Here is a 27,277-nt window from a genome sequence, read left to right on the forward strand (position 1 = left end):
AGTATACATCTTTACAGATACATAAATACACAGTCTAGATCACATGACTCCCCTCTTCTGGACAAAATTAGCATAGAAATGAATGTCTAAGTAGACTAAACGACATAATTGACATGCAATTAGCAATATTATGGGGAGGGAACCTAATGTAGTTTCAGTGGCTGTGCCAACCTAAGAATGATCACTGCTTAATTATCATATTAATGAAGTCATTAGTTGTCACTTAACTTAAATGACAGGTAAGGTAAGAATGTCTTGATCCTACAATTTCCCTGGCAAATGTGTATTCAACAATAATTACCTCCAAGTTAAGATCTCATCTGAGAAAGAGCGCTTGAAAGGTGACTACTATAGCATAAACATGCATAACACGCAGTAAGCAAAAAAACAATGAGGTTTATTGAATCGTTGACTAAAGCATCTTCAAGGTCACCCGAGGACAAACAACACAAGTCGGCCCCATTAGGTCAGAAATGAGCATGGACAGCAGCTGCAACCACCGTCCATCAGAGAGAGAGAGCGAGACACACTCTGGGTTGCTACAGGGGGTACTACAGGCTCACACAAAAACACATTTCCAGTAAACACTATGGCATGATTAGCCTACGAAAAACCCTCAGATGGGTCAAATGAGCATTGCAGCTCAAGGTCCTCCCACTCCCAGAGTCTCTTCTTTCATTCCAATTCATTTCAATTACCCAGTCATTCCCACCTTCTTCCCCATGTCCCGATTAGCTCGGCCTGGCAATTTACAGTTGATCTTGCCTCATCTAAGGCTGAGCAATGGTGGAGGAAGGGAGACGAGCAGTAATGGAATGAAATGTCACTCAGTTGTTGCCTTTGTCACAAAGATGCTAGGCAGGCCAGATGGGGAGGGGTTGAAGAAGTCTTGCTGGTAGGTGAAAAGGGGTGTGTGTGTGTGTGTGTGTGTGTATGTGTGTCTTTCTACGTAATGTTGTGTCCTGCTCCCGTGTCCCTCTTGTCCAACCATAAAACTTGTGGCCGTCTCCGCTATGACCAGACTAACTTACACGGTCCTTTGTCCTCCACCGTGTACCAGCTGGTGCTCTCGTGCTCATCAAGGCTTCTTCACCTTTTTCACTGAAGACGAGCTGGATGCCGACTCTCTCCGTTTGCGCTGCAATGTGACACACAAAACAATCACATGACAGTCTAGCAGGGATTTCCTAACAGGCATTAGAGTATTTCACCAGTTTACAATCAACGGCCATTTCTAGAGCAAGCTGGACATAAATAAAGAATGCTGTTTAATTAATGACAGGATTATCATATTTGCAAACAAACTCCCGCACACTGTCTACCTTACAAATACATAAACATAAATGTAATGGCATTGTTTCGGTACAAGACCTTCATCAGGCAAAATGCCAAAAATGCCAAAATTTTTCCTGATGAAGGTCTAGTACCGAAACGTTGCCATTCAATTTATCTAAATGATCTTAACTGCTGAAGACCGTTTGACATGACTGAAAACATACCTGTCATCCATATGTAACGGTTCATGCACTGAGTGCAATCTAACTATTAAAACTGAAGTTGAACCTAATTATTTAAGTTGTGCGTGTGCATTCAACTGCCTTTCATTTAGTTAAAGTTTTTTGTCCATCATGTCACAAGCCTGCGTGACATGATGCGTGAGTCTGAGGTTACTTTCTATCCTATAAATCTGTATTCTTCTGACATTCAAAATGAAAGACATGCCATCATGACAGACAGCACTCGACATTCACTGTAAGAAATGTAACAAAAATATGAGTGGCCATTGCCTTAACTGCCTTTAAATTTTTAGAGTGGGTCTGGTGTCAACCAGACTAGGTTTGACTAGGACTTGGTCCAAAATACTTAAAAACAGAAAAGATATCTTCAGTCCATTTTTGGTAAAGGTTCAGGAGTTTGGGTCAATGCTAAACAGACTTACTGAGTTGGGGGTAAGTGGTGCTCCTACAACATCAATGATTTGTTCCTTGGCTTCCACCTTGATGTCGTCTGCACTGGGCCAGGACGGAGCTTCACCCCCTGGGGTGGATGCTGTAGTGCTGTTGGTGGCATTGAGTTCTCCAACCTGTGTTGCGGCTGGGGGTCCAGCCCCTATAGTTCCACCAAACCCGCCTCCACTGCCAGCCTTCAGTAGGGCCTCGTAGCGATGACGCAGCATCTGTTGTTCGTATTCACAATTGCTGTGGGCCTGCTTCAGCTCATACAGCAGCACTAAGTCGCTACGCAGCTCATTGAACATCTGAACAATCTCCTCTGTGGGCATGGGGTTAAGATCTGGATCCACAGACAGACACAAAGGCAAAGATGAATGGAAATAAGATTAAAGCACTTTGATGAAAACACAACAAAATTAGTTTACAATTGTGAGTAGAAGACGATGGTGTACTGTAACCGATGGATGTATTGGTCCCAAACTGTTCGGTAAAGGGATTTTGATTCAGTATGCAGCTTAGATAGTGTAGATTGTTGAGTTTCCAAAAGCCTTGATAGTCAGTATCCTTAGTATGGTACAACCAAATGAGAAGCCAAATCTTTAAAACCCTCCAATGTCATCAGACAACTTCAAAATGAGTAGAGGACATCTTAGATTGTGCCCAGGTAGTGTTAGCCAAGAAATAGCTCCTATGTGTAAGCTTACTGCTGTTAAACCACACTGCTCTCTTTTCTATTTGTATACATTTAAAAAATGACAGAATATTAATTTAAAACGATTGTTATTCAAACCAAGACCACCAAATACCTAATTTAGGATCCTTGTATTGTAACGCCGGAAACATCCTGCACACGAAAACGCCACTAAGCTTAGATTTGTGCCTAATCGTGCACCAGACGCGCATTTCTCCACACCGGTCACAAAGCTCTCTCTCTCGGTGTGTGTGTGTGTGTGCGTGATTGCATGTCTCGCTGTAGGCACAGCTAAGTCAAGACAGCAATGATCACCATAAACCTGGGTGTTTTATATTGAAATTTGTTTTATTTTGTAAAGTATCCAGCTGCACTGTGGCCTTCCTGTATTACCTGCCTGGCTTGACACATTTGTTCGCGGCTCGCAGAAGAAATAGAGGAGACGCCAAAATGTTTGCCGTAGCACGCGGGTCGGCGCGGCCGCTCCGCGCCTGATCGCAGCCGGCGTGGCCGGACAGATTGGATGACAAGGGGCGCCGAAATGAAAATAGGTCCGCAACACGGCGCTTCGGCGTGCAGTGTGTTTCCGGCGCAAGTCTGTTGCAGAGGAGAGTTCAAAATGTAAAACTTAGAAATGTTAGCAGATTGCTAATGTTTATTCACACTTACCCACTCCTTGGTCTAGCAGGATCTGCTCAATGGCCTTGATCTTCTTCTGGCCTACAGAGCTTGGCAGTTTCATCTGAATCACAACACACAGAGAGACACACACACACGCCAACACACACAAGGGTGTGATTTAAGGTGCCGGCATATTAGGACAAACAGCTCCATCTCAGTGCTTTTAATTCGTATGAAATGCACTTCAGCAGGCCAGATCAAAATGTCTTTATCCACTGAACTCTGTCTGACTGATTAGCTAGAGGGGTACTCCACTCCTTTAGCCATGCTAATGTGTTTCCCATAGAGAGCGGCAACTCCTCATCAGTCTTGAAGATGAATAAGAGTCCCCTTGCCAGGTCTTAAAGATATTAGCAAGTCACTAACAGAATTAATCATCACAGTGCTAATGAGAGATAGCTAGCTCAAGTCAGACATTCTGGTTTCTCACATACATCAACAGCAGGGTCAAGCTTCGCTAAAATGGTTTTGATATTAATAGTGGTATAAACATACTTAATTGATGGATAATGTCAGCACAGTAGAAAGAAATATAAGTTCTTAAAATGTGGGATTATTTATAACTACTGTAGTTTGCAGGTTTGTTCTTTGTTTGAGATTGGTCTTTTAAGTTCCTCACCGGTGTTTGAGAGTCAAAGGGAAGTTTTACGTTGCAGATGCGTTTCGGAATACTACTTGTAGTTTTAATACCTTAATATGATCCAGCTATACTCACCCTCTGACTGCGCAGTGTGACTCCCGCTGATTTGAAATCAGGGAACTTGATTCCGGCTGTTTCTGGAACAGCCTAAAGAAAAAGAAATAACTGCTATAAAACATTGGACAGAAAATATTTAAATAATTATTATGGGATAGATCAGGCCTTAATTTCACAAACTGAGACACAAGACCCCCTCAAAATATTGAGACTGAGCTAAATCTTAAAGGACAATACCGCCGCAAAATGAACCTAGGGGTTAATAACATATATGTACCGAGTCGACCGTTCTCTGGGACACGTTCTCATGCTAATCAAATGGATCTCTAGGTTTAAACAAGCTACTGCAAACCAGTGGTTAGTTGCTAACGCTAGCATTAGCGTTCGTGTTTACATGTGGGCGCCATCTTGGAAAACAGTCATGAGCAGTCGAATCACGAACGTGTTTGAGCTATGTTACTGGTTGCACGGTGTTCGACTGCTCATGACTGTTTTCCAAGATGGCGTCCACATGTAAACATGAACGCTACTGTCTTTCTAAACTGTCTGTACACTTACAAAGTTCTCAATGCTTTGGTTTACATGTAGGGACCCTCATTATGCTACCATTGAAGTGTGGTGCTATTTTGAGCCTTGTTAGTGGTATAAAATGACAGCTAACCACCGGTTTGTGGTAGCTTGTTAGAGACACATTTGATTAGCATGAAAACATGTCCCAGAGAACGTTTGACTCTGTACACATATGTTATTAACCCCTAGGTTCATTTTGCGCTGGAATTGTCCTTTAATCTCTTATTTCAGTATACTTCTGCTTTGAATAAGCACTATCATAAGGTTGCCCACTCAATAATTAAAACTAAAAAAACTTTTTTTTTTTCCCTCTAATGATGCTTTAGTTTGCTGGTAAACATTTCTCAGGTATGAATGGTTGGCTTGTGCTTTACTTCGCTCCTTTTGTATGAGTGCATATCATACCGGTTTTTCTGTTTCTCTTTTTTGTGGTAGTTTCTTCTTGGAAACTCTCTTTTCGGCTCGCCTTAACTCTGTGGTTGTGTCAGCTGCTTTAATGAGTTTCTGCAGATCCTGGGCCTTCTTCTCACGCTCTCTCTTTCTTGTCTCAATCTTCCTTAGCTCCTGAATAAGATATTCCTCTTCTGCCACCTGCAGGAAAAACAAGAGAAGTGTGATCTTAATATTCAAAAGGCTGGCAAATATCTTACAAACTTTGGCTAATCTGTTTTCTTTTTTCCACACAAGGCATTACTGCATTAATAACTGCAGTTATAATTGGTTTGTCTTGGCTGGGCAATATTTAAGTTATGAAAGCTACAACATAACATAAGAATCCAAATCAAACTATAAAGGTACAAACTTGTTCAGGTGTGCGATTAAAGAGCTTGTCCAGTTGCTCTTTACGGCGCCTTTCATGGCCGGCATCAAAGATGTAGATCTTGGGCTCCGTCCCTGTAGCTGCACGCACCTTGGTCAGCTTACCACAAATGGTATAATATCGTTCTTTCAGGTCCTCCACAGAACGTTTCTGAGAAACATACATGGAAATGTCACTACAAATGTGTGTTTTAACTTACAGCATTATGATTTTTGCATTATATCCTCAGATGAAAGAGAACGGGAGTGCTGTACATAAGTGACTGAGTAATTACTCTGTATTGCTGGTGGTCATAACGGTCATGGACAACTACAAAGCGCAGGTCAAAGCGCTTGCACAGGTCAAACAGGTGGTCTGTCTCTGCTTTAGTCCAGCCATCGTCATGGAGATGCATCTGATACTCCTGCTCAGAGTACACTGGTACCTGCACTGACTATGAAGGCAGACAAAGAGAACAGAGAGAATCCAGTGAATCAGGATGAATAACTGAAAAAACTCTTTAAAGTGTCTTTGAGTGTTCTAAAAAGCGCTGTATAAATAAAATGCATTATTATTATTATTATGAATGTATACATCTGAAAAGGAGGAGATAACAGAGGATGGGTAGCTGTAAAAATCCTTTGTGTTTGTGTGAAATAAGTGGTTAGACTAAGGAGGAGACTGTAGTCATCCCTACCTTGTTGAAGCGGGCAAAAGGGTAGTCCTTGCCCTCCTCTGCCACACGTCTCCAGTGGTGGAATATAGCCCCATCCCTGCGAGCTGGATTGGTGAAGGGCATCCACTTCCAGGGACGCACCTTTTTACAGCCCAGTTTGGCTTTAACTGTCCTGTAGCCCTGAGTAGTATCACTAGGCAGCAAAGGAGGTGCATCTCTGGGGATTAACAGGTAAAGAAAGTCTTTGTTAAAGCGTTGGTGCAAAATATGTTGACAATCTGCTTTATCTATTTTGTAATCGAACCAACTCAATTAGGATATTCAGCATATATAAATGACAAAAGAACAAACAAACAAAAACAGACACCCTTGCAGTTTGTAAGATCAGAGAGCCCAAGGGCAGGAATATACAATATAAATTGTTAGCCTTGAATATGACTAGCACAGGCAGCATACAAAACAAGCTGCACAATAGAAAATGAACAAGCTCTCCCTTTTAGTGAGGCTTTACCATGAACCCTTCCACTGACTGAATGGGTGAACATGACACTCACTGGGCTGTCATTGGTCTTAATTTCTGATTCACACACTAAAAAATAAAGGCAACTATTTTTTTCCCTTCCTTTTCTGAATGTATGATGAAAAGAAAACGCTCCTACTTCTCATTTTCATTCCGATCCCTTCCTCATCCAACTTCATAGCTTTAAGAATAAGTAAAGCAGTTATGACACACAGGACTTGAATCAAAACATTACGGGTAACTATATATATATATATATATATTTAAGACAAAGTCAAAAGGAGCCCATACTTTTTATCTGAATAGAGCAGAGCATAGACCTCTCGGTGCATTCCCTCGGGTCTCTTGAAGGTCAGCGTTTCTGTTGTCTTCTTGGTTTTTTTCTAAGATAGGTGATGAAAAATTGGTTATTTGTCTCAAGAAAACTGGTAATACTATACGTATATAATAACAACATAATCTCCTTAATGTGTTGCTGTGAGAAGGGCATGCTTTGTGTTTTTGAATCCCACAGCCTGTTCAAATTTAGGGAATTAACATGGGACATGAATAATTACGGGTATCTTATGATTATCTCTCACCTTGTCTGAGTTGATGAGATCTTTCTTGCTGATGGGACCGTCATTTTCTCCTCCGGCCAACTCCAGAATATCCCTGACATCAGCGCCAGTAGACATGACTTAATATCTTGTTAATTAACCCTTCTCACAACCTGTGAAACGTAAATATATTTCATTCACATGCGCATTTTCAGTGCGGTAACGTTACTGTCCAACGAATGTTACGCTACTAGCTAAAGGCTAACGTTGTCATTTGTAAGCTACGTTAACTTTACACAGAGCCGCATACAGCCAAGTAACAATTTTGTGAAATTTGTATATTACAGTTAACGATTCTACCATACGTGAAAGCTATAGAGACAGTTATTAAGAATATTCACGAGCTATTGTTGAGGCTAGGTGAGTAGCTAGCAACTGAACCGACACTGCTACTTCCGGTTCGCTGGGCTACTGATCTACTCTATAATTGTTTGTTGCCCCCGTGAGGTCTGGCGCTGCACTGCAGCTTCTTCTGTTTTTTTTCAAATAAATCAAAACAAGAACGTTTTTTGTTTCTTGTTTTTAAAGAAAATAGGTACATCAGCAGTATGTAAAATAATAAAAATAAAAAATAGAAAATGTGACAAATTCAAATCAAAATATCATCGGTACATGAGAAATATATATATCAAACACAAAATGAGTAGCCATAATTAATTAATTGCCTAATTATTTGTGTGTGTGTGTGTGTGTGTGTGTGTGTGTGTGTGTGTGTGTATATATACACATATATATATATGTATATATATATATATATATATATATATATATATATATATATACTGGGTTATTTATTCAAACTAACATATATATATATATATACTGCCCTCCAGAGAATGCTATGTAAGGCAAATAAGGCACTAAATAGTGCCTTAAAAAAAAGTTTAGAATTAAAAGTCATGGCATGCTTTGACGACTTTGATCCTGAACGTATAGCTGCATGGCCTACCAGTGTAAATCCTACTGTAGAAATGTATCTGATACCTCACCAGCATCCCAAAGGACACGGTATCAACATCCAAACCTGCTAAATATTTGGCCTAGTCTTGTGAGTCATGTATGTATACGTACTCAGCTGGCTATGGCTGAAGCCCATCTCTTTAGCCCCATAGCCTACATTCTAAAAATCACTGGGTCAAAATGGACCCAAATTGGGTTGGGTTATTTATTCAAACTAACATATGGTTTAACACAACAAGCTTAAGTTTTACCTTGAAACTGTCGATATTGTTAGTTGTAGGCATACAAAACAATGACATGACATTCAAAACAGTAAAAAAAGAGACATATTATTAACAATCCGTAAATTGTGACATTTACAACGGTGTTTTCTTAATAAATAAAACACACTCAAACTAAATAAATTTTTATTTGACACACGTTTTAATGTTTACGTTAGTATATTTGTCTGCATTCTATGGAAGCGTAGTCGTAGCATTCCGGGCGCTGTTATTATGAAAATCCCTTTTGTGCTGTGATGACCTGTACTTTTACACCGGATGTAGATCATTCTATCCCTGGTTTAATCCCAGCATTCGCTATTTCTGCTCACACTGCTCTCTCCGCCATTTTCATAGCTGGTGTCGCAGAGGTGATCGGCGTAGTTTTTTTGTTTCACCAAGGTCCGTTTTGAAAGCGATTGACTTGTTATTATCAAATAATATAGTCTTCGATAACACAGTTTAATTTAGCAAGACAATATACTGCACAATAACATGTCCACCGAGCAGGCCGAAAACACTAATGTGGCCGAGAAAGCAGGCCAGCAGCAGCAGCCGGGGTAAGTCCATTCATCAACGTTTCTTTGTTGGTGTTCATCAGCTAACGTTAGCTAACAGTTACATAGTTAGCCGTAATGATTCAGATCCAAGGGAATGTCAACCAGTCTTTAATTACAAATGTTTATGTCCCTTGGTTGAATCCTTGTTATGAGGCAATAATATAAGGCCGGCAAAGTTTGTCGTTATGATCAACGTTATGCGTGTATTTGCTGTTCGGAGCCATGTTTGGGACCCGTCTATTTATGGTTAACGTTACTGGGAGAATCCCATCAATTTTACGTAACTTAAAGTATCTAAACGCAGTTTACTTAGCTAACGCTACATTGTCAATTAACTCTGGTTTCCTTTTATATGCTTTTGCAATTTAATCATACACGTTAAAATAATGTACGTTAGTTCAGTAACAACGTAATACAGGCCTACTAACGTTGTGTCCAAAGAGCGGCCTTGCCATGCGGCGGAAGTGCAATTCTCTTGATAGTTCAGACCATTGTAAATGCGTCTAAATAATACTCCTTTTGCCTTTACCAGTTTATTTTTTATTTTTTTAGTAATATCACTAACCGTATTGTCAATAAAATAAATAATATATTTTTTTTTCGTTGTCCGACTACAGTAAATATAATGCGTCCTCAGTAGCTGCCGTTTTAGCTTTTGAATTCACTTCTCAAAATCGTGCTTAATTCTGTACTTTTCTGTGCTCACTTATAAAAGCATTTTTACTCACTATGAATTTATCTCTTCTACAGAGAAGTGAATGGGAAAGCCAAGCATGAGTCCAATTCAAGCAGGAAGGAGAGGCCCCAGAAAAGAGGTGGAGGCGGGCGCTACGAACCCTATGGAAACGTGAACAAAAGATACCGCGTTTTTGTCAGCAACATTCCATATGATGTCAAATGGCAAGCTCTCAAAGACCTGATGAAAGAAAAAGGTAAGGTGTTTGGAAAAGGGATCGACTCAGTCAGTTTTGGACATGAAAAAAAAAAAGTAGCATCCAGGGTCATTTTGTTTGACCACTGAAGCTTTGGAGGGCTTTTGGGAATTTGTGCAGAAACTTAAGTTGTACAATGTTGCTCGAGATCTCGTGAGAGTTATCTGGAACAAAGGTTTTGGATGAGGTCCCTCTCATTTGTCTGTCAACTAAAGGAGTTGCTGCAGACTTGCACAAGTGCTGTGAACCTGGATGTTAGACTGAACATTTATTCTTCATCGAGATTACTAAAACCTATTGTGGTTTTTGTGAAGTGGGGGTTGTACATGTGTAAATCCGGTCCACTATTGTGAAAAATCCAATGGCTTAGGATCATGTGCGACACATTGAGATGCTTTTTCCCATGAAAAAACATACAGTACATTGCTGTAACGTAATGAGCTTGCCAAGAAACAAGGGACAAGTTGCTCTCAGCTGCAACATGTAATTAACAGTAAAAACATGAGCTCTCATGATTTCTAAATATGTAAAACATTTGGAGACCTGTCAAATGAAATAATTTGTGATGCAGCAACTTTTAGCAGGGATTAGGCATAAGTGGTTTCTTAAATGTACAATATGGATTTACATGTGCTGTTATTCATGTGATAGTACTTGTAGTTATGGGGTATTGGAAAGCGTTAGATGTATTATAAGTAATGCACTAAATTGGCATTAACTTGAAGTTAAAGCATGTGTTAAAGGCACAATCCTTATTCAGAAGGAGTGCCTCGTATTCGTTTTATGACAACTGACTGTGGAGTTAAATTGCATTTTCTCTTTTAGGTGTGACCTTGACAAGCAAATGTTTTCTCAGCAGATCTCCATGTTGTGCCAAACACGGCTATGCGTTGGGGATTTCTTTGGGGTACAGGTCTACAAAATGAAGCAACTTCTTAGGCACTGTCCTTGTCTCTAGAGGTTTGGTCACTGATGTCCATTCGTTGAACAGACACGTGATCTGGAACGAAGGCGTGGCTGTGGTCGACGCTGAATCAAAATTTGGATATTGTGCGTTTTAAGGAACAGGTCCACTTTTAAGAACATGTTTGCAGTTAGAAGTTTATTTCCACTAAGAGCTTGCCTTCATTAAGATTATGGTAAATTTGTATAGCTGTAGGTTTCCTCTTAGGCTCAGTTGATGGGCGAATGTATTGATGCATTGGCCTGATGTTTAAAATGGAGATATTTGACAAAGTATTCACAGGTTTGCAATGAAATGGTGAAAAGGTGGTGTTCACGGAATTATATCCAAATAGGCAGGCTGATGGCCATTTCAACAGTTGTTGTCCTCAGTCTATTGCTTTTGGTGCTTCGGAATTCCAACAAGGACAGGCTAAGAAGTCTTATTTTATTTAAAAGACCCAAGCTTGCTTTTTGTAGACCTGTACCATATTGTGCTGCTGCTGAGGTGCTGGGGGAAGGCGCAGGACTGGCAGTCTGAGCTCACTGTCACCGGCCGCCCTACTTGTGTGTCTGCTCTAAACCCCCATTGTTCTCTCGGCTTCTCTCCCCTTGGTGTGTGTCGTCTCTGGAATCTGATTTGTAGTGGGTGAGGTAACGTACGTGGAACACTTAATGGACGCAGAAGGCAAATCGAGGGTAAGTGCAAATACATACAAATAAAACATGAATAATCCTAGACAAACCTGTGTTTGTCAGCTTTGGTGTCTTTATTTTCATTTTTGGGAATTGTTCAGCTTCAGAAACCTGGCGGAGTGTGTGAGATGGTGACATGCCGGAGGCGTGTTTTTATTTGGTGTCGTCAGTGGCACTGACTTGAGGTCATCTCGAGGGTTGATGCTCTTATAAAAGGACTTCAGCTTTCTTTGTAGCCAATCCTGTGGGATTGCAGTATCTCCCTTTTGGTTGCTGGATTTGCTCCTCATGAACTAAAGGGGTCTCTGCAAGCGGTTGTTACAAGGCTGTTAGATGGTTGTTAAATATAACTCATTCCGCAGAACTGCTTTACTGGAAACGTCAATACCTTAGTAATCCTATCTCACTGTGGATTACCTGCCCTTTTGGATGTTGGGAAAGATACATTTTAATATTCACCAGACTTGCCTGCATTGTGTTAGAGACTGGGATAAAATGAGATCTTAAAATTGTAATTTTATTTGAAAGCAGAGTTGTGGTCAAGGCGATAGGCTTGTGTGGTGTTGAACTTGTGATTGTGCATGACATTCTCTTTTTGCTTACATTTTATCTATTAAAACATCTATTTTAACCATTGCTTTTACTAATTTAAATTATTCTTTACTCCTTTTTTGGTGCGGCCTGTTCTGGTGTCTTCAATCAACAAAGGGTTGTGCGTAAGTTGTCTCTATCATTTTCAATTGTTTGCGTCAATGCTTCTTCAGATTGACAAAACTGAATGCTACAATCCTGCTTAAGTTAACCAAATGGAAACATGTGCACCAGTGTCTATGTTAAAGATCTAGGAGTTTGTTTGATTCCTCTCACATGATATACTGTATATTTCTGTTAGTGTTGTTGAGTTTAGGACTGAAGAGCTAATGAAGAAAGCAGTGGAGAAGGTCAACAAGCACAACCTCAATGGACGACCCCTAAAAGTGAAAGAGGTATGCCACATCTAGACTGACCAGAGAGAAGCAATGAGATCAAAATGTCAGGTGTGGATTTTCTTGAGTCATAGTCTCATGCTTTTTATTAGGACCCTGATGGTGTGATTGCTCAGAGAGAAATCAACAAGGCTCAAGGTGGAGGCCCTCCAGGAGGCCATGGCGGAATGGGCGGAATGGGTGGAATGGATCGCATGAACATGGATCGAATGGGCCCTGGACCGAATGGCTCCATGGTCAACATTCCTCCTAGCCTGATGAACAACCCCAACATCCCCAATGAGATCATCCATGGTCTCCAGGCTGGAAGGATTGGCAGCACTGTCTTTGTGGCTAATGTGAGGCTTTTAGAGTTTTTCTCTCTCATTGTTTTACTATCCAAAAAACACAATGTATGGAATTAAGTGATGGGGGGAGCAAAGCAGCAAATACATCTTCAAAATTGTTGCCCAAACATAATTAGTATTTTTATTTTATAAACGACTTTACTGACTAATAGTTTCAGCATTAGTGTACAGCTGGCAATTGAATCAAACCGTATTATTGTTGGTAGGAACATGGTGAGAACGTTAGTATAGTCTGCCTTTTTGCCTTACCTGTGGATAAACAAGTAACTATCTCTTAACATTGTTCCTTCCCTACAGCTTGACTACAAAGTGGGCTGGAAGAAGCTGAAAGAGGTATTCAGCATGGCGGGAATGGTGGTAAGGGCTGACATTCTGGAAGACAAGGATGGGAAAAGCAGAGGCATGGGCACAGTTACATTTGATATGCCCATTGAAGCAGTCCAAGCTGTCTGTATCCTTTTTGAAACACGTTGAATTGGGATCCATTTGTGTATGCATAACTGTTAGTTCAGGAGAATCATTGTTTCAAAATGTCTATGGTACGCTTTCCTAAATGGTTTCACAGCTATGTTTAATGGACAGCTGTTATTTAACAGAGTCATGCACGTCAAACTGGTATGTTGCCTAAAGCTCACTCACTGTACATTGGATCACATTATGATTTGGAGCGCATAGTCTAAATGCATTTGTTTGCTTTTGTCAGGATGAGAAGTCCCTGCCCAAAGATTTTGGACCACCGGACAGAGCTGCTGCTGCTGCTGCCGCTCTTCCCCGTAAGTATACACGTAGCTTTCTTCACTGGGATAAATAAATAAAATACTTTAAATGACTCAGGATAGTTCAGTATTATAACCACAGTATCCTTGCTGGTTACTTCAGTTTGGTGCAGAACGTCATCTGTGATCTTTCTTTGTATTGGTAGCAACAGTGACACTTGTTTATTGGCCACTTACATGTCGCCCAAGCTAAACTATGACGTACTGAAGATTTTGATATTAAATATACCTTTCACAGTGGTTCGCACGCCTTGAGCTCAGCAGTTTTGATACCAAAGAAGAATAATACTGTGGATAGTTCCTATTTATGTCTTACTGTAGCCATTTTGTCTGCCCAGGTGGTCTGAGTGGTATTGGTTTGGGCCTGGGACCTGGTGGCCAGCCCATTGATGCTAACCAGCTCAATAGAGGAGGAGGAGGAGGTGGTGGAGGAATGGGCAACATGGGCCCTGGAGGTAACTAGCTCCAGTGTTTTTGTTAAACCTTGAATAAAAGACGCCAGTGAATCCGTTGCTTACGATTACTCTTCTCCTTTTTGTAGGAATGGATGGAATGGGCTTTGGCAACATGGGAGGACGTATGGGAGGAGGCGGAGGTGGTATGTACAGAAGTTTTTAAAGTAGCCCTTGCTGTATTTACCTCAACTACTGAATTTACTGCAAAATCCACACTTTCAACTCTCCTCTTTCCAACAATTCATGGTATAATTTGTCTTTTTAAAGAATGTTACTGGGAAACATTTGCAATAAAGTTTTTAATTCTGTCACAAACCACCTAACAGTGGAGCACAGCAAAATGGAATATGTTGTATAAATTGTCAATTTTATATTTCACGTACCCAGACAAAGGGTGTCAGGCACCAGATTTCTATACCTAGCCTGTCCACCTGTCTCTGGTTGTGCCCTCCTGATATTAAGACTCTCTTCTTCACTTTTCTAGGAATGGACAACTTTGGAGGAATGAACAACATGGATCGTTTTGGTTCTTCAGGAATGGGCAGGATGAACGGTAAGAAGACCTTTTGTTAAGCACTCCAAAGCAAGCGTGGAAGACTTTCACGTTTTGCTGGATGTTTCTAATGGTTTCATCTCTTGCATTGTCAGAGATGGACCGTGGGATTGGTGGTGCTTTTGACAGGGAGTTTGGGCGGAATGAAATGGGAATGTCTCGCAATAATTTTGGAGACTCCTTTGAAAGAGGAATGGGTTAGTATTTTCAGGATTTTGTTTGAAATTCCTCTGATAACTACTCTGTTAAGCCTCATCAGATGTAAAGCTCACTTCAGCTTAGACGCTTGATATAACTTTTTGTTGTGTGTGTTTTTTTGTTTTTTTTAAGGAAACTCTCTGGGTATGGACCGCATGAACTCTGGGATGGACCGCCTGGGAACCAGCATGGATCGCATGGCAGGGATGGACCGGATGGGCATGGACAGGATGGACCGTGGGTCTGACCTGGACAGACTAGGTTCTGGGTTCGACCGGATGGGTTCGGGGATGGACCGGCTGGGGCCCAGTATGGACAGGCTTGGACCTGGCCTGGACCGTATGAGCTCCAGCATGGACCGCCTCGGCCCAGCTGGGTTTGAACGCTTGGGCCCGTCTGGTTTGGATCGCATGGGTTCTGGCCTGGACTTTGGCTCCCCAATGGGTATGGATCGCATGGGCAACACCGGGCTTGACAGAATGGCCAGCAGCTTTGACCGCATCGGCTCAGCTGGAGGAATTGAGCGCTTCCCCTCCGGTGGCCTCGACCGCATGAGCTCTAGCATGGATCGGATGGGGTCTGGAGGTGTTGGTGGTCAGTTTGATCGCTCTGCTGACATGGATCGTGGATTTGGTGGGAATTCCTTTGGAGGAGCTGGAGGGCCTGGGACTGGGGGAGGCAATGTCAGGAAGGGATGCCAGATCTTTGTCAGAAATGTAAGTATTTATCTGCAGGGTAGTTGGGCTTTAATAATTTGATCGGTATCTTCTCACGTATGATTTAAATTAAATTTGGAATTTTTTTTTTTTCAGCTGCCATTTGACTTCAACTGGAAGATGCTGAAGGATACCTTCAACACATGCGGTAAGAGTAGTTTTATTTTATAAATATCAAATTAACTATTGTTTGCTGTTTTACATTTAAGATGACTTCTAACATTGGTGTTCTTCCCTCTGCAGGCATGGTTCAGTATGCTGATATTAAGATGGAGAACGGCAAGTCCAAGGGCTGTGGTGTGGTTCGCTTCGACACCCCTGAAACTGCTGAGCGCGTCTGCCGGACCATGAACGGCTATCGGCTGAATGGAAGAGAAATTGATGTTAGGATTGATAGGAATGCATAAGTTATTTGTTTGTGCTACATCTGACATTTAATTTAGTCCACATGTCCAAATGCTCTATCATCTGAATTGCCCTTCAGCACATTCATATTAGATTCACTTGGTTTGTTAGATATTTGTCACAGTGAAAGTTATTAGTGATTTGACATTGTTGGGAGTGTTTTAGTTTTTGCTTAAATTTTACTTTTTTTAGAGACCAAATTTTTAAGTTTTTTTTCTGTCATGCTTCAGCTGTCATTGCCTTTGTTCTATAAGGTGTTTTGATAAATAAACCTCAGTATTTGAAATATTTGGATTGTTTTTGTGTTATTGCATTGCCTGTCAATAATGGTGGACTTGCCAGTCAATAAAATGAGATTATCAATTTACAGCTTTATTGTGATTGAAGTACTTAACGCTATTAACACTGATACCACTGATACCGTATTAACACTTGGTTGGACAGTTTTACTTGTTAAATTATGCCAGTTTAACCAATTAAAGGGGGGGGGGGGGTTAAAGCGCACGGAGGATATGCTCTGGTGTCAAATGAGCGCTCAAGACCCCCCCTAGTGGAAATGAAAGGTCAGTCATTACATTCAAGATGGCGACCCCCTTGTGTCAGTGTTATCAGGTGAGTGCTTTGGACTTGTAGGTTAGATATCAGCATTTAAACCCCACGAAATGGTAAGGGGAGAACTTCAACGGTATATTTTAAACTACCATGTTCACTAGAGACTGGAAGTGAGTTTTGTTTTTTTCTGACCAAAATGCTAACGTACCGTTCGCTATCTAAGTTAGCTCTTTGAATAGTAAGCCGTCCAGCTGGCGTTTGAACTCTGAAGCCAGGACGAAGTCAAGTAAAATGTCAACTTGGGTATCTAGCTGCATGTTCTGACTCCCCCACCATGCATTATAATTGACTATATTTTGATTATAAACGCAATCACTTATTTTCTCCTTTTCTTCTAACATTAATGACGACGTTTCAGCTATATTACGTCTCATGTAGTACTGATTTATCAATGACGTGTGATTGTCAGTAGCTGCGCGGTTATCAAGAAGTCTACTAAAGTTTGAGGGTGACTTCATATGTCTGTCTCCAGATATGTGTAAGAAGAGGCTTGGTGGCATTCCCGTCCTCTTACCTGCTACTTCACAACATACCCAATGTTTACAGGATACGTGGGGTCCTCACATGCTCTTCACAGGTAGGAACACCTGACATAAACTATTACTTTAATATTCTGTTTATTTTTTTTTTTTTTTTTTTTTTTTTTTATCTGTGGAGCGGTTTTCTGGTTTTAGGTTGGATTATGCTGTCAACCCCAACACATCTCCCTGCAGTTTTATTTAAAAAAAAAAAAAAAAGATAGACTTATATTTGTGTTTTGGTTTTTGGATAGTATTGTTGTAACCTAGCAAAATGAACACGCAATCAGTTGCCAGTTTATAAAAAGCTAAAACCAATACAGTCCTGCTCTTGTTTAGAGCTCTGAAGAAAGCACACGTTTGCTGAAACAGCTCTTAGCATGAAATCTGCTACGGTGCATATCTATCATTCTAATGTGCTCCTGCTGTCTTTGCAAGTTATCATACTTGTTTTCTATCTAAAGTTTACCAAGGCATTTTGAGCAGTAGGGAACATCTCCACTGCAGGTCATAAGTTTAAGTTTAATTGAACTGCTCCAGACGTGCTTGGAGTAAATTAATCGTATGTGTTGTTTCTTATTTATACCAACAAGGTGCCTTGGTCACCCCTTCTGCAGGTAAGGCATTTGTCAGGGGAGAGAGGCGGTGGCAGAAAAGGTTTCCTGGGGGAGCTTCTGGAAAACATTAAGCAGGAGCTTAACAAGAATAAAGAAATGAAAGACAACATCAAGAAGTTCCGGGAAGAGGCTAAAAAACTGGAGGAGTCAGATGCATTGAAACAAGCTCGAAGGAAATTTGTTAGTATTTGGCCACACAAATACAGCATTTCTATCCAATTATTTTGAAAAGCTAGTGTTAGATTTGCAAATGCCCCTCCTGTCTTTTTCTCAGAAAACTATAGAGTCTGAAACAGTGAAGACCTCCGATGTTCTTAGGAAAAAGTTGGGAACCATCTCTGAGACAGTTAAAGAGGTAAGTGAGTATCTCAATCAGATGCAGGCCTTTCTTTTGATGCCATATGATAGATATGCTATTCATGTTGATCCAGCCACCCTTACAAGGGGTGTGTGTGGGTGTGGGTGTGTGTGTGTGGGGGGGACAGGGGCTAGAGGAGGTCAGCCGTTCAGATATTGGGAAGAAAATCAAGGATGGAATGGAGGAAGCAGCCAAAACGGCGAAGACCTCAGCAGAGTCCGTCTCTAAAAGTGGAGAGATGTTGGGGAAGACTGGAGCGTTCAGAGCAATATCAAAGGTATGTAGTCACTGGTGCAGATATATTTCCCTGTTCACCAAAAGTTAAACTGCATTCGTTGGTTTTTGTTTGTCTCTGTTTCACTGTTAGGGGAATAATGTCTCATGTTACATTCATAGAAACTGAAAGGAACACAAAGTCCTGAAAAGGATATACCTGAATACTGTTACTTATTAGCTTGTCTGCTACCTGTTCGTCTGTTTTCAGGGCATGGAGAGTGTAAAAAAAGACATTGGTGACCTGGGTCACAATGGCCCCTACCGGCCTCCTGCCAGACTCAGGAAGAGGAGTGAGTTCTCCTCTAAGGGGGCAGGGGATGGCAGCAAGGTCTTCGAAGCCAACGAGTACGTGAGTGCCCTCTGCTTTGCCCTGATACTGAGAGGGGAACGCCCCTCATGTTCAAAGATGGCTGATATGGCCTCATACAGTCTAGTCCTTATTAAAAATACAGGAAGTGACAGCAACTCAAAGCTGATAAACTGTGAGAGCTGAGAAGCTCATCTTGTCAGGTACCAAGAGACTCAGCAACCTTATCTGAACTACTATTAGGAAAACATTACAGTTTGCTGAGAAGTTTTCCAGAAGAGAAACTGGTGAGTGGTCTGTGGTCATACTGTGTTTTAAAATGGGTGGTACAATTCTCAAAGCTGAACTTTGATAGTACTCCCAATCGTTTGTTTTACATTTAGTTAATTGTTCTAGCCTTTCTGGCTTAAATGTGATGGTCAGCATGAGCGCAGAAAGTCAACAGGAGCTCAACAGTTTCCCTCCTGCTATTTGAAGCTTTACTTTGTGTGTTCTTTAGGGAAGCAATGGGTGTGGTGCTCCACAAAGACTCAAAATGGTACCAGCAGTGGAAGGACTTCAAAGACAACAATATGGTCTTTAACAGTAAGTACTAACTGATCTCTTTCTGTATGCATCCTTGGCTGTTAATTTAAAATCAGCTTTTAATGAGTGCACCAGAAGTGTTCTGTTCCATGATCAGTACGTGATATGGAGCCAAGGCAACTAGCATAAAGAGGCTTTAAATATGCAATTTTATGTGGGAAATTAGTCATAAATGGAGACCACCCCCCATTTAATTGCCAAGTTGTAATTAGAGCAACAACATGGTGGGCGTAGTTGAACAGTTTGCAAGAGTTTGGGGGAAATGCACATCATCCAGGTTGTCCTGCATGTGATGCTGCTGTTGTGGGTTTTGCACAGCTTTGGTGAGATTGATAAATCAATGGCAAAATTGTCCAAGTGCTAAAACTTGTAAGCCTGGATGTCTTGGAACACTTTACTAACCTTCAAGTTTATGAGGCTCCACCTATAGGCATTTTCTGAAAGAGTCAGCTAATAGAAGGTGCTGCTAAGGGATTAGTTGGAGAGTGTGTAAAACGAAGGTACATCACTACTGATTTAGTCAACATTATGCACATTAGTTTGGGAAACAACGTTGATGATTAATAATGTTTGGGCAGGTGAAAAAGATCACCCGGATTACAGTTGGCACAGTCAACAGATTTTCAGCTATGTAGCTATGTAAGATAGCTGTTGTTGCAGCATCAATACTTTTTACTGCATCCTAAATACAACATAAGTTTTCAGTAATTGGATAAATCTACGGCAGATCATTTTTTGGGCTGATTTAAGTCAGAAAAAGAATTGCCCTCCTGTAGTTCCAGTTATGGAATTGGTAATATGGGACTTCATTTACTGATAACCTGTGTCTGCACAATATATCTTACACTGCAACACATGGTATATGTCATGTTTAAAGGATTTTAATTCAGTGCTGTGAAATACTGAAGTTTTTAAATGCAATGGAGCACGGAGCTCAGATACTTCCCTGCCTCTTGAACCCCAGCACATTGGATATTGCTTGTTGAAGGTGTCCAGTGGGACATCATCAAACCTGTGTGTGTGTTTCAACTTAAAATCTAACATGGTCTCATTCGTACATTCACTGCAGGGTTCTTTGAGATGAAGATGAAGTATGATGAGAGTGACAACGCCCTCATCAGAGCAACTCGTGCTGTCACCGACAAGATGACTGACATCATAGGTGAGAGACTTCTGGTTTAATCGTCTGCATTAATCACACTGAGAGGTCGAATCAAGTGATAACAGAAGAAACAATGCTTGTGTGTACTTCACGTTATCTACAGCTACCTATAAATTCTGTAAAGATTCGTATCATATAAATGTGTGTGTGTGTGTATGTATATGTGTGTATATATATATATATATATATATATATATATACTTACAGTATATATTCTACAACATGAGATGAGAGATTGAGAAGCAAGGTAAGTAAATGGCCCAGATTGTGTAGTTTCAGTAAGACATGTTATGAATCCAGCAGTAGGTTGATATCAGCATGTTTACCTCAGAAAAATACACCATACAAGAAGCAAACTTCTTTTGTCACAAAATACATGTCACTACTTGGCCACAGTCTGTTCTGCTGCTCATTATCTGTTTGCTAAATGCCATGTGTTTCCTGTCCCTGTTCATGTGTATTTAGGCGGGCTGTTTTCTAAGACAGAGATGTCTGAAGTACTCACAGAGATTTTGAAGGCGGACCCATCCTTTGACAAAGATTCTTTCCTCAAGCAGTGTGAACGAGATATCATCCCCAATATACTGGAGGTAAGTTGTACTGCAAACAATGCTGGGACCGGTGTCTGTTTCATTTAGTTCATTTGAGAAATGTTGAATCAACTTGAGACAAATGCCTGATCTCAAGAAATGTTTTATTGTCATGCAACATTGAAGTAGATGTAATTAGGAATTTGGGATACAGATCAGGATGTCCACATAGATGTATAAAACATAAGTTCTGTCATCAGGTCTTGATTTACCCTTTCAGATGTTTCTCATGTGTGCTCTGTCTTCATTCAGGCGATGATCAGAGGAGAGCTGGAGATACTGAAGGACTGGTGTTATGAAGCGGTATGATCTTCCTCACACGCGGACACACTGACAGCTTGAAATGCTGAAACACAGATACCATAGGCTTTTCTTGTTACTGAAATGTAATGACCACCATGCTCACAGAGCACATTGGTGACATTGGTACACATATTGGGTGGGCAGCTTTTTATGAAATGTTAGTCATAATGTCTTCTCTTCTTTTTCTCCATATTGGGTGTGTAGACATACAGCCAGCTGGCACACCCAATTCAGCAAGGCAAGGCCATGGGACTTCAGTTCCACTCTAAGATCCTGGACATTGACAATATTGATGTAAGTTTCTCCAGACTACACCACACAAGATTAATAATAAAGCACGCCACTCCCAGGTTTTGCTAAATCCCAGTAATTCATTAGTTTGCAATTAATACAGGTGTTTTGGGGAGTATTCAAAATTCCTAATATTAACATTTGGCCTCAGGCCAATAGCTGGTAATCTAGATGATAGTTGCTGGTTGTAATATTTTTACAAACAAATTCACCTAAATTGTCATAAACAAGTGAAGCAGGTTATGGTGAGCATATTTTAAATTGTATTCAAAAAAAGAAATTAAGGATTAATTGCATTGCAAATTAGCATAGACCATAAATGCTGTGATGTGTGGCATAGGTTTATGCTACATACTTGTTCCTATACAAATTAAATAAATAAATAATAGATACTACTTGTCTTACTCTTCTGTCTTTTTTATTCGCTTTGCACCTGCAATATAACAAATAACATATAGTTCTCAGACTGTGTTTAAGTTAAGTTGTCTCTATCAACCATAACTTCTATATTTTTAGATATCTCTTGAGCCATGATAAACTCCTTTTTAATACTTGAATGCTATCTAAAAATCAAGTTTGTTGGTTCAGTATGTAGTATGTGTGTATCCTCTACTCCAGTTGGCCATGGGGAAAATGATGGACCAGGGTCCCGTGCTGATTATAACTTTCCAGGCTCAGTTGGTCATGGTGATCCGAAACACCAAAGGAGAGGTGGTGGAGGGAGACCCTGTAAGTTACACACACACACACACACACACACACACACACACACACACACACAAGGATAAATACACACACACACACACACACACACACAAGGATAAATACACAAACACCACTTGCATTTTGTGTGTGTAATGTTCTAGAAATAATACAAAACTTGAAGTGTAAGAACTTCTTATAAATGATGCACCAAGAGAATGTTATAAGACAATTAAGCCACTTTTTATTTGGGCATGGCTTTTATTTTATTTAGACCCACGACCCAGAATAAAGCTTTATTGGTTAAAAGTCAGCCGTACTGTCCACTCAAGGCCCTTCAGGGACACCTGTGATTGGTAAAGAAGTCAAGGTATCCACTCAGTACCATGCTGCTGGCATCTGCTCAATGTTCAGATTAAAATACTACTGCAAGAGGATTAATGGTGGGTGAATTGTTTTATCAGCTGGATCCAAATGTCTGGACATTAACTGACAGACTCTGCCCTTATGGACTACAGTATTAAGTGTCTCCTACACCCACTCTCACTGTTCTTCACTCTGTGTAGCTGAATCTTCCTTACTACTTTATTGTCTGTTAATGGTCTCAGACATGGCTTACATAAGGCTAACATAACCACAAAATATGTTTATATTTGATTTGTCTAAATCGTGTGTGTGCGTGCGTGCCTTCTATGTTTTACAGTGATAAAGAAGAATTGAACAGTTAAGAATAAGTGTATCCATCTGCTTTTCTCCCTTCAGCAAAAAGTGCTCCGGATGATGTACGTGTGGGCTCTGTGTCGAGACCAGGAGGAGCTCAACCCATATGCTGCCTGGAGACTACTTGACATCTCTGCCTCTAGCACCGAGCAGATCCTCTAAGACTCTTTGATCCGCACAAAAGCAACAAACAAAAAAACAAAGCACTCAGAGAGAGAACATACTGTACCTGAACAGGCCCTGGAGCTGGCTGGGAAGAAGGAGGGGGGGGGGGCATGGAGATGGGCTCACTTCACAACAGAAATATTGTGGAGTAGTATTGCTAAACGCTAGATGTTTCACGTTCTTGTTTTTACTTCACTGTCTTAAGGTTCAGTCACTGGGTTTCTTTAAATGCCTGAGTTATTTCTAACTGTTCCTTTGGCTCACACTAGGGGGCGGTAGACTACCAACAACTCTAATTCATCTTACTTTCTGCAATGCCTGTATGACTGTCCATTTATTGTAACTGTATGGTGTAAGGGCAACCGTTGTTAGCATTTAAGGGATACATTAAGTTATTTAACATTTATTATGAATACGAGAAAAGGAAATGTGGAAACTGATTTTGCAGTGAGTCAAATCTCAGACGTCTCTGCCACACTTCCTATGTCCATCAGACACACACACACACACACACACACACACACACACACACTCACTCACTCACACTTCCTCTCTGAGGCGATGTTATCTTGGTGGTGTTGTAGCCAATCAGTGCTCTCCTAGGTCCTTGTTTGTATTATAATCGTCCACTGTAATTGTTAATATGTGAGAGTCTATATTTATTATGAAAAATAAAGTTGACCCCTGTTTTTCACACTAGCAGACATTTAAGAATTTCTATAAAGTATTTTGAACCATATACCCTGCAAATGGTTAAGCTTCTTTTCAGATCTGGAGGATATCACATGATTCATTCTAGGGCAGTAGCTAATTAATATTTTTTAATTAAATCCTCAGGTGGGACTTCAGTGTTCGCTATATTTCCTTTGGGAGAAATGCTGTTTCTGAGTGATTTTTTTTTTTTTAACAGTTGTATTTCCAGAGCAGAGCTAAAGCACTCATTTGCTTTGAGTGAAATTTACCTTCCTTTGTAAACTGGATTGTAGCGAGTTTCACATAATTCTGACAGCCTCCTTGGTCTGGGGGACAATACCTTCATCTTTCATTCCTGACATTAACACTATGTGCATTCATACAGTTCTGTTCAGATGGCATGCTTTGACTTTTAGTGTTGTGGAGGGTTATAAATCCCTGCCACATGTTCAATGTGCTGTGTCGTTGCCTTACACTCCAGAGCTATATGGCCTACAATCAACAACCCAAGCCTCTCTTGGACAAATAAAATAATGGTGGTTGCAAAGGCTAAATGGCACCCATTTACCCAATCTCCCTAATAATCCCTCAGCCTCGTCAGAGGGTGCAGATGAGAAGATGCGATCACAGATACAGTAACTGTTGATCGTCCAGTTGGACAGCTCAGTACAGACGGTGGGATGCAGAGCAGCATGCAGCAGGATTGATTACAGCAGCCTTGGGTGTGAAGGTAGGGGGGGTGGCATATAAACTTGCACGTTATGTATGTCTGCATGTGTACTGTACATCTATCTGTACATGTAGACCAACACCTCCACTGTTCCAAGGCTGTCCTGGATGATGGATCCTCTCTGTTGCTGAGTTGCGCTGAGGTTGCAGCTCCCCAATGTAGCGTTCATCGCTCAGGATGCACCCCCGCAACTCACACACACAAACACACACACACACACACACACACACACACACACAGCTCACAACGCAGGTATTCAGAGGAGCCACCCTGGAGAATTCACTACAGGGGAATGTAGTCAGCTGGATTCTATCAGACACCTACTGACTAAGAGAAGATGTGACTCATACATTTATGAGTTTGCACCACAGTCTTTTACATTGAGTTGACTTTAGATTGATTACATTCTGTACCTCCCTAGCAGTGTGATAATCAGCTTGCGCTAAATATTTTGTCACCTTTAGTTAAAGTTAAGAGTGTATTATTTCCTGTTGGTGCAGTTTCCAGAAGGGGCTCTTTTAATTTATTGACTGTTGCATTCAAAAGCTTTACACCTGAGACATAAGAAGCAGGGTAATAACATGCGGGGTGTTGCACATGGAAATGTTCAACATTTAACCTGGAAGGCAAACATGTAACTAAACCTGGATACTGTATAAAAAATAAATTGGTATTAGCTTGCCTTTAAAATGTTGCTGCTTTAATGGCAAATAGATTTTGGTCAACCTGAGACAAAAATGCCTTAACAATAAAGTTGATCAGTGTTACAACATAATTGAAATGTCATTAGACAAAAAAGTCTGGATGCTTGGAATGTAGCGATTCAATCTATACTGTAACGATAGGGATTGGAAAATTGTTGATAGTAAAGTATATCTTAATGAGAGAAAATATGCAAACACCCTCCCAAATAATCCCTGGATTTAAACCTTAAAACTAATTATACGGCCTGCTGTATGGTATTATTTACTGGCTGTATTTCCATTTTCCCAATTTGTTTTAGCTGCCAATTGCCCTGTGTTGATTGGAGGGTTATTCAGATCACCTGCCGTGCAGGGTGTGGGGACTGGCTCCTAAATAGGAATTGAGAGGAGCTTGGTGCATTTCCACTCTTGGCCAATCATGGTGTGGCGACACCATGTCTTCACGGGGCATTCTGATCATTCCTTAATTTAATGCAGAACCCAGTTTAGCTACTTAGCTTTAGATATTGTCATGTGGAACCGCTGGTCTTTAGGTCACTTTAAGACTTATTTTACTGTCTTTTTTCCTTTACTGGTTGAGGGTGATTTTGAGCATGGTGAAACCTAGCTTGAGTGGATGTTATAGAACAGCCTTACACCTGCATCAGGGCAGATCTTTTTGCTATTTGTGCTTTGAGTTTTTGCTTGTCTAACGACAAGCTCCGTTACTGGCTGCAAACAGGACACTTTTGAAGCTGTGGTGGAGAAGAGGTCACTGAACAAACTGTTATCTATCATGGATAACCCCGACCACCCTCTCCACCCCACACTGGTCCAACAGAGGAGCACCTTCTCTAAGAGGCTCCGACAGCTTCGATGTCACACGGACCGCTACAAGAAATCATTCCTACCACAGGCAATTCAACTTTTTAATACTTCATCACTGAGTGTTAGATAAGACTCATTGATATCACAACTGCACTAAGTGCACCTTGCACAATAGGTTTATCTACAGCTTTATCAATACTAGTTAAACAGTTGTACATTTTTATTTCCCAACTTGTATATATTTTAAATTATTTGTTTTATTATTATTATTATTATTATTATTATTTAATGTATATTGTATCCTATTATTTCAGGTATATTCTGTATGTGTGCTGTGTGTCTGATATTTTGCTGCTGCAACACTGAAATTTCCCTTTGGATCAATAAAAATCTATCTATTTAAACTAAGACCCTCAGGCTTTATTTTGTTTATTGGTTTTATTTCATTGAACTTTTTACACATTTCCTCATTATTAAAGAGGCATTTATTTCATTGGGAAGGCACTTGTGAGATTTGTTTCTCCAAGTAAATATTTGTTGTATATATGTGATTGGGAACTGGTACTCGAGGTGGAAAAAAAGGTTACAGCCATGCAGCTGGCCAAGAGCAGGCTATTCTCACATGTATGTGTCTTTCCCCAGACACACACACACACACAAAAGTAGTGCTAGGTCAAGTCCCAAGGAAGTAGGGCAGAAGTGTCACTTAGACTCTCTCACTTGACTGGTGAGTGTTGACATCCCGTCGTGGCCTGGGATCCAGGTTGGCAGCTGCAGCAGGGCTAGCAAGCTGAGTGACCGCAGCTCAACAAGGATGAACTTGAACAAAAAATCCCACGTCATAAAAGAATTTAGCAAACACCTTAAAGTCTGTGAAATGGTGTTAAAAGCTTCCCCAGGTGCCTTTTTGATGAATTCAGGGTTACACTTTACTTGAAGGTATCGACATAATCGTGACATGACACTGTCATGAACAAGTCATAAACGTTTATGACTTTGTATGTTATGATTCGTTTTTTTTCATGACAAGTTGACATTGTTTGGGTTGTTTTGATTATGACAACTTGACATTAATCAAAGTGACATTACCAGAAGTTGTCTTGGTCATGACAAGTTGACATGTCATCCTGTTTAATGTCAAGTTTTCTTAATAAGGACACTCAAAA

The 27,277-nt window shown here is 40.6% G+C and overlaps 3 protein-coding genes across 4 annotated transcripts; 2 read left to right on the top strand and 1 right to left on the bottom strand.

Annotated features, from left to right (window-relative positions):
• Nucleotides 1–376: 376 nt before the first annotated feature.
• Nucleotides 377–7,601, bottom strand: dmap1 (DNA methyltransferase 1 associated protein 1). Its single transcript, XM_078258921.1, has 10 exons — nt 7,168–7,601; nt 6,878–6,969; nt 6,088–6,283; nt 5,686–5,844; nt 5,394–5,561; nt 4,997–5,182; nt 4,040–4,111; nt 3,313–3,385; nt 1,940–2,292; nt 377–1,138 (listed from the first exon to the last, which is right to left on the bottom strand). The coding sequence occupies exons 1-10, from the start codon at nt 7,261–7,263 to the stop codon at nt 1,079–1,081; spliced, it is 1,455 nt and encodes a 484-aa protein (XP_078115047.1). The 5' UTR covers nt 7,264–7,601; the 3' UTR covers nt 377–1,078.
• Nucleotides 7,602–8,723: 1,122 nt separating this feature from the next.
• hnrnpm (heterogeneous nuclear ribonucleoprotein M) lies at nt 8,724–16,259 on the top strand. The gene is made up of 16 exons (XM_078258922.1): nt 8,724–8,965; nt 9,716–9,897; nt 11,486–11,538; nt 12,244–12,251; nt 12,428–12,521; nt 12,614–12,859; nt 13,166–13,319; nt 13,434–13,483; nt 13,572–13,641; nt 13,983–14,099; nt 14,186–14,242; nt 14,584–14,652; nt 14,748–14,849; nt 14,983–15,566; nt 15,663–15,714; nt 15,810–16,259. Exons 1-16 carry the CDS (start codon nt 8,901–8,903, stop codon nt 15,971–15,973), a joined length of 2,067 nt encoding a protein of 688 aa, XP_078115048.1. The 5' UTR covers nt 8,724–8,900; the 3' UTR covers nt 15,974–16,259.
• A 277-nt stretch (nt 16,260–16,536) lies between these two features.
• timm44 (translocase of inner mitochondrial membrane 44 homolog (yeast)) lies at nt 16,537–23,891 on the top strand. 2 transcript variants are annotated; one of them, XM_078258923.1, is made up of 13 exons: nt 16,537–16,583; nt 17,056–17,160; nt 17,695–17,898; nt 17,993–18,073; nt 18,204–18,353; nt 18,561–18,697; nt 19,159–19,244; nt 20,314–20,406; nt 20,872–20,996; nt 21,249–21,299; nt 21,504–21,593; nt 22,209–22,319; nt 23,055–23,891. In XM_078258923.1, the coding sequence occupies exons 1-13, from the start codon at nt 16,554–16,556 to the stop codon at nt 23,172–23,174; spliced, it is 1,383 nt and encodes a 460-aa protein (XP_078115049.1). In that variant the 5' UTR covers nt 16,537–16,553; the 3' UTR covers nt 23,175–23,891. The 2 variants fall into 2 exon arrangements, with proteins under 2 accessions (XP_078115049.1, XP_078115050.1); XM_078258924.1 differs by having other exon boundaries at nt 17,719–17,898.
• The last annotated feature ends 3,386 nt before the right edge of the window (nt 23,892–27,277 follow it).

The sequence above is a fragment of the Sander vitreus genome, chromosome 9 (assembly GCF_031162955.1).
Source record: "Sander vitreus isolate 19-12246 chromosome 9, sanVit1, whole genome shotgun sequence".
Classification (NCBI taxonomy): domain Eukaryota; kingdom Metazoa; phylum Chordata; class Actinopteri; order Perciformes; family Percidae; genus Sander; species Sander vitreus.

What these genes read in the sequence shown, in the direction of transcription:
- dmap1 (XM_078258921.1), bottom strand. Translation starts at nt 7,263, where the DNA reads ATGTCTACTGGCGCTGATGTCAGGGATATTCTGGAGTTGGCCGGAGGA. An exon ending in ATCTCATCAACTCAGACAAG is followed by an intron (nt 6,970 to 7,167) that starts GTGAGAGATAAT and finishes CACCTATCTTAG; the next exon opens with AAAAAAACCAAGAAGACAAC. An exon ending in TCACACTGCGCAGTCAGAGG is followed by an intron (nt 3,386 to 4,039) that starts GTGAGTATAGCT and finishes GTTGTGATTCAG; the next exon opens with ATGAAACTGCCAAGCTCTGT.
- hnrnpm (XM_078258922.1), top strand. Translation starts at nt 8,901, where the DNA reads ATGTCCACCGAGCAGGCCGAAAACACTAATGTGGCCGAGAAAGCAGGC. An exon ending in TATGGGAGGAGGCGGAGGTG is followed by an intron (nt 14,243 to 14,583) that starts GTATGTACAGAA and finishes TCACTTTTCTAG; the next exon opens with GAATGGACAACTTTGGAGGA. An exon ending in AGGAATGGGCAGGATGAACG is followed by an intron (nt 14,653 to 14,747) that starts GTAAGAAGACCT and finishes TTGCATTGTCAG; the next exon opens with AGATGGACCGTGGGATTGGT.
- timm44 (XM_078258923.1), top strand. Translation starts at nt 16,554, where the DNA reads ATGGCGACCCCCTTGTGTCAGTGTTATCAG. An exon ending in CAACAATATGGTCTTTAACA is followed by an intron (nt 19,245 to 20,313) that starts GTAAGTACTAAC and finishes CATTCACTGCAG; the next exon opens with GGTTCTTTGAGATGAAGATG. An exon ending in AGGACTGGTGTTATGAAGCG is followed by an intron (nt 21,300 to 21,503) that starts GTATGATCTTCC and finishes TTGGGTGTGTAG; the next exon opens with ACATACAGCCAGCTGGCACA.